The sequence below is a fragment of the Aplysia californica genome, unplaced genomic scaffold (genome assembly GCF_000002075.1).
Source record: "Aplysia californica isolate F4 #8 unplaced genomic scaffold, AplCal3.0 scaffold00190, whole genome shotgun sequence".
Taxonomy (NCBI): Eukaryota; Metazoa; Mollusca; class Gastropoda; order Aplysiida; family Aplysiidae; genus Aplysia; species Aplysia californica.
Window position 1 is genome coordinate 299,339 of NW_004797460.1, and position 1,969 is coordinate 301,307.

General features: G+C 42.4%; 1 protein-coding gene across 1 annotated transcript in view; it reads right to left on the minus strand.

Moving 5' to 3' along the window:
- The window catches only part of LOC101857406 (parathyroid hormone/parathyroid hormone-related peptide receptor-like), a 171,920-nt gene that overhangs the window by 73,050 nt on the left and 96,901 nt on the right, over nucleotides 1–1,969 (minus strand). The window contains exon 3 of the mRNA XM_035969859.1: nucleotides 731–859. Within this exon, the coding sequence (XP_035825752.1) occupies nucleotides 731–859 (129 nt within the window). The remainder of the gene's footprint in view (nucleotides 1–730; nucleotides 860–1,969) is intronic.

The window sequence follows — 1,969 nt, forward strand, 5'->3', positions numbered from 1 at the left end:
GGAAGGGGTTTCTAGAGTTATTGGTGTTATCCTAAAGCTTGATCATTTGTCTATCTTTAGGTGAAAAAAATACCCATCTATCTTTGATAGAAGTCGAAATAATGTGAGATTGACGTAAATAGGGTTGCCTGATTTCAGAGGTAAAATAAACGAGAAAATGGCCGCCAAAGCTTTGTATCATTCAATGCTTGAGTCCTTCGAAACTGAACATTTACATTTTCTGTGCCTTTGACACGTTTTTCAGGAAAATCGACACTAAAACAATTCTTTTTTTTCAAATGGATCTATAAAAACGATTAAGCTACTTACCAAAAATTTAATTTAAAAATTGCTAAAACGGCAGAACAATACCTGTATCCTCGATTTCCCTAACGTGTGGCTAAAAATGTTTCGTGTCCATTTAAAAACACATTTCTGTGTGGATATGACCCAAAGACGTTGATTAACGTGAAAAAAACCCTGTAAATTTTCAGTTACCAAGGACTCTGAAGCTATGGAAGTTACAAAACTTTGGCAGTCATTTTCTTACTAAGTGTACCTCAGAACTCAGTGTCCCACACCTACATCAACCAAAATATCTCGACTTGTTTTTAAGATAGAGGGATTTCTTTTGATTTCAAAGCAAGGAAAATGAACAGGCTTTAAGATGATATCAATACCCCCATATGCACAAAAAATTGACGAGCGTCTGGTTCTACCGCATCGCGACATAACTACATATTTGACTCACCATTAGTGTCAAAGCCATGGATGTAGTCCGGACAAGCCTGTTTCTGCAGAGATCCAGGTGGCGCCTCGTCCCAACACAGCAGGTTGTCCCAGGCGATGCCACAGTTCCGACGTCCGCCGTCGCTGGGTTCTGGGGCAAAGAGAAACGCGTCGGGGAAATTACATTAGGATCAATGAACAAGTTTCTGAGGAGGCTTCTGAGGATCAAATGGACAGACAGGATCACCAACGAGGAAGTATTAAGAAGAACCAGACAGAGCCCGGTCAGAGATGAGGTGGGAAGAAGACGTTGGCGATGGATTAGACACACTCTCAGGAAGTCAAGCAGCTGCATAACTAGAAAAGTGTTAGATTGGAACCCACAGGGTAAAAGATCAAGAGGAAGACCTCGTGGAACCTGGAGAAGAGTCACAGAAATGGATGAACAGAAAAGTGGGAAGACGGGGAGTGATATCAAGCGACTAGACCAGGATAGGGAAAGGTGGAGAGTGTTCGTGGCCTAGATCCTGACCCAGGGTGAGAAAGGAAATGATGATGATGAATGAGTTTCGAGTCAAGCATGACACACACCGAGAAACAACAAAGTTTCGTTTTTAAGCGACAGGTCTCTGTTGTCGACTAGGTTTAGTCCAGACTGACGTTTCCTTTTTCTTTGGTTTCGTTGTTTAAACGTAAATTGATCAATTAATGAAATCTACCAACAGTCATGGTAGCATGGACAGCATGGTTCAACGACCACAGAGAGGATATAGGCACCACTCTAGAGGGTCGGGGAGAGACAGCAACCTGCGTGGAAAAGCCAGAAGAATATCCAACCAGCTGTTAACTGGCACGGTCAACAAGCTGACCCTTTCCTGGATTCCGGAGAGGCGGAATTGTTGCACCTGCACAGATGCCGATTCTCCAACCAAGTAAGTACATGTAAGGAGTGCGTAATTAGTTTTAGTAAAGTTTCACGGCGCTCGCAACAGCATAAGGTCATAATGAGCGCCAAAGGGTGGGAGTCAACAGAGAAGTCCAAACGGGAAATCAGGCTCACTCTGCTCACCTCTCTAGCCTCTACAGCACAAATAACATGTTCGAGAAAATTACGTTACGATCAATTAAAGCAAGTGCAAAATAGAAAGGAAAGACATTCATTAATTTTTTTTCGGGTAGAGCGGTTCATATGAAAGTTATTCTCTTTTATTTGACTTTTTATTAGTTTAGTATTTTAGACGTGGGGAGAGGGGAGTTGGGG